Source organism: Montipora capricornis, chromosome 5, assembly GCF_036669925.1.
Source record: "Montipora capricornis isolate CH-2021 chromosome 5, ASM3666992v2, whole genome shotgun sequence".
NCBI lineage: Eukaryota > Metazoa > Cnidaria > Anthozoa > Scleractinia > Acroporidae > Montipora > Montipora capricornis.
In genome coordinates, this window is record NC_090887.1 from 30,413,593 (window position 1) to 30,416,654 (window position 3,062).

A 3,062-nucleotide genomic window follows, 5' to 3' on the forward strand; every position below is an offset into this window, starting at 1 on the left:
TTTGATTTGACGTTCCCCCTAGCTTTACTAAGCTTGGCAGAAGGTTCTTATACATTGCTTTCCCTACTTTCATTTTTAGATATCTTCACACTAATAAAATAACTCAACTTCCAGAAAAGATGTTCTCAGGACTTAAAAATCTACAATCGCTGTAAGTTTTTTCTCCATAAAAACTGTCACTGAAACATTTATATAGCTATGCGCTAGTCACTGCACAAAAATTTGTTTGAGTTACTTAATAAGTGATTCAAAACTGCTTAATTAAATTAAATCTCAACAGCAATTGAGAATCAGTTGAAGCCTACAATTAGATTGTGTTTGGACCTTGGCCTTGTAATCCATTACATCATTTTCTTCTTGGTTTTCTCGCACAACGTCAGCTCGTATTTGACCTTGTGTGGGGTCCACATTTTTGTGAGGAAGAAGCACATAATTATCAGAACAATATTAAACACACTATTAAACTAGTTTTAAAACTTATACACAGTACTTATAGAAAGTTGAAGCGTACGAGCGTTCGGCTCCTTCTCGGAGGCTTGTTCACATATAAATGAAAAACAAGAATTGTGAACCGGTAAACTGTTAACGGTCACGTGATTTAGCAACACGTGACCGCAACAGATTGTCCCAGATGTGGGGGAGCAGGTATCTTCCAGTGTCACGGTTCAAGTCCGGCCTATGAACCCGGATATAGATGGCCTCTTTGATGCCCCGCTCTATCCAACGATCTTCATGGTCTAACACCTCTACTTCAACCTTATGTCCAGGGTAGTCCCTGTGTATGTGCTGTGAGACTTCAGACGAAGCGCTGCTTGGTCTAAGATGCTCCGCGAACCTCGATTTCAAAGTCCGCTCGGTCTCTCCCACATACGAGCTGCCACAGTCCACCCCTTGACACGTAACCCGATAAATAGGGCCACAAGTGTCTTCTTGTTTCTGTGGGTCTTTCGGAAACGACAACAGTTGTCTGAGGTATTGTATGGTTTAAATGTAGTGTCCACCTCATTTTGTTTCAATGTGCGTCGTAACTCCTTAGACAGCCCTTTGACGTATGGGATGACGATGGCGGTTCGTCTAATAGGTAGATGATGTTGGCTTTTTTGAGATTTGTTAGTGCTGTCTGAGTCCTGTAATGCCCATTCCGGGTATCCACAATCTTTGAGGGCTGCCTTGACATGTTCTAGCTCCGCCTTGGTGTCCTCAGGGTGGCTTGGAACTGTGTTGGCCCTGTGAAACAGGGTACAGACAACGCTCATCTTATGCTCCAGTGGGTGATTTGACTCCCAGTTGAGGTATTGGTCCGTGTGGGTAGGTTTCCTATACACTTTGATCATCCTGCCGTACAGTACGAGAAACGCTAATTCTCCATTAGACTCTGTTTCCGTCGTGAGCTGTATGTTAGGATCGACGCTGTTCAGGTGCTTTGTAAATTCATCGGCATCACTTGAAGTTGTCTTGCAGTTAGTGTCATCCACACATCTGAGCCACCACCCAGGTGGGATGGGTGCGGTCGAAATAGCTGATTCCTCAAAGGCTTCCATGTATAAATTGCAGACCAGTGGTGAGACTGGTGACCCCATCGGTGCTCCGTGAATCTGGCGGTAGAACTGACCATCAAACACAAAAGAGGTGTTAGACCATGAAGATCGTTGGATGGAGCGGGGCATCAAAGAGGCCATCTATATCCGGGTTCATAGGCCGGACGTGAACCGTGACACTGGAAGATACCTGCTCCACCACATCTGGGACAATCTGTTGCGGTCACGTGTTGCTAAATCACGTGACCGTTAACAGGTTACCGTTTCACAATTCTTGTTTTTCATTTATATATGAACAAGCCTCCGAGAAGGAGCCGAAAGCTCGTACGCTTAAACTTTCTGTAAGTACTGTGTATAAGTTTTAAAACTAGTTTAATAGTATGTTTTCACCAGTACAGTGTAACATTCATAAAAGTAATATTAAACACGTTTTTCGCTACTGACACGAACAGTTGTTACTTTTTGAGTTTTGGAATTGACAAGATCTCCAAGGAATTTTTAATTTGGATATCGGTTCTCGTAATATACTTTAGATGTGAAGGACCATTATCAGAATTAAACAGTACGTGTAGACGGGATGTCACTGTTTTAATTGAGTTTATTGAGAAATTCGCAAACAAATTATCTCATAAAAACAGGGTGACACGCCGAACATAAAAAGGTGTCAAAGAAGCAAAACCAAGAAAAACATCACTTTCACACGAGCCATTCGCCGCTGGCTCCATGGTTGGCAATCTTTGACAAGTAGAACCAAATCACCGACTTCTTCATTCTGCGCGGCTTATGCTACTTTTGTCTCTCCTGCAAGGACGATATGTATTCCTTCAACCACATCTTCCAAAAGTAATCTGCCAAAAGCTGTGCCTGTCTCCATTTCGTTCTTGAGAATAAGTCTTCCTTTACAAAAGATTCAGGTGGTAAGTTGTGGACCGCTCTCTGCAACAGTAGGTGGTTGGGTCTCAACGGTTCCTGATCATCGGGGTCATCAGAGGCAATACAAAGAGGTCGGAAAATAAAATTCGCTTCAACTTCAGTAACGACAGTAACCAAGACTTCCTAATCCACTAAGCTGTTTCCAATGTATCGCTCGCAAGGCTGTTCGAGTGCTTCGGATTACTGATCCTCTCCCAGATCGCACTAGCATGTGAGGCCTTGGGTAGATGGAAAAGCCACTGACAGCCTTCTTGGATCTGTTTTTTATTCAATTTATCGATGGCCTCTTTAATTTCTCTTGCTGCCCAAATAAAATTGTTGCCATTGTCGGAGTGAATATTCTTATGTGTGCCTCGTCTACTGATCAATCTCCTTAGAATGTCAATGAAACAATCCGTTTGCATGGAGGAGGCCAATTCTAGGTGTACGGCCTGAGAGTTTAGACAAGTGAACACGACGCCTCCTCTTTTGACGACTACTCTTCCTCTGTGTGCGTTCAAAGGGCCAAAAAGGTGGACTCCAGTTGCGTGAAAATGGGTTCAAAGGCTGTTGTACGGAATGTTGGTAAGTCCGCCATCATCTGTTCCATCC

The 3,062-nt window shown here is 43.4% G+C and overlaps 1 protein-coding gene across 1 annotated transcript; it reads right to left on the reverse strand.

Annotated features, from left to right (window-relative positions):
- Positions 1–842: 842 nt before the first annotated feature.
- On the reverse strand, positions 843–1,679 carry LOC138048694 (uncharacterized). Its single transcript, XM_068894835.1, has one exon. It carries the CDS (start codon positions 1,677–1,679, stop codon positions 843–845), a length of 837 nt encoding a protein of 278 aa, XP_068750936.1.
- Between the last annotated feature and the right edge of the window lie 1,383 nt (positions 1,680–3,062).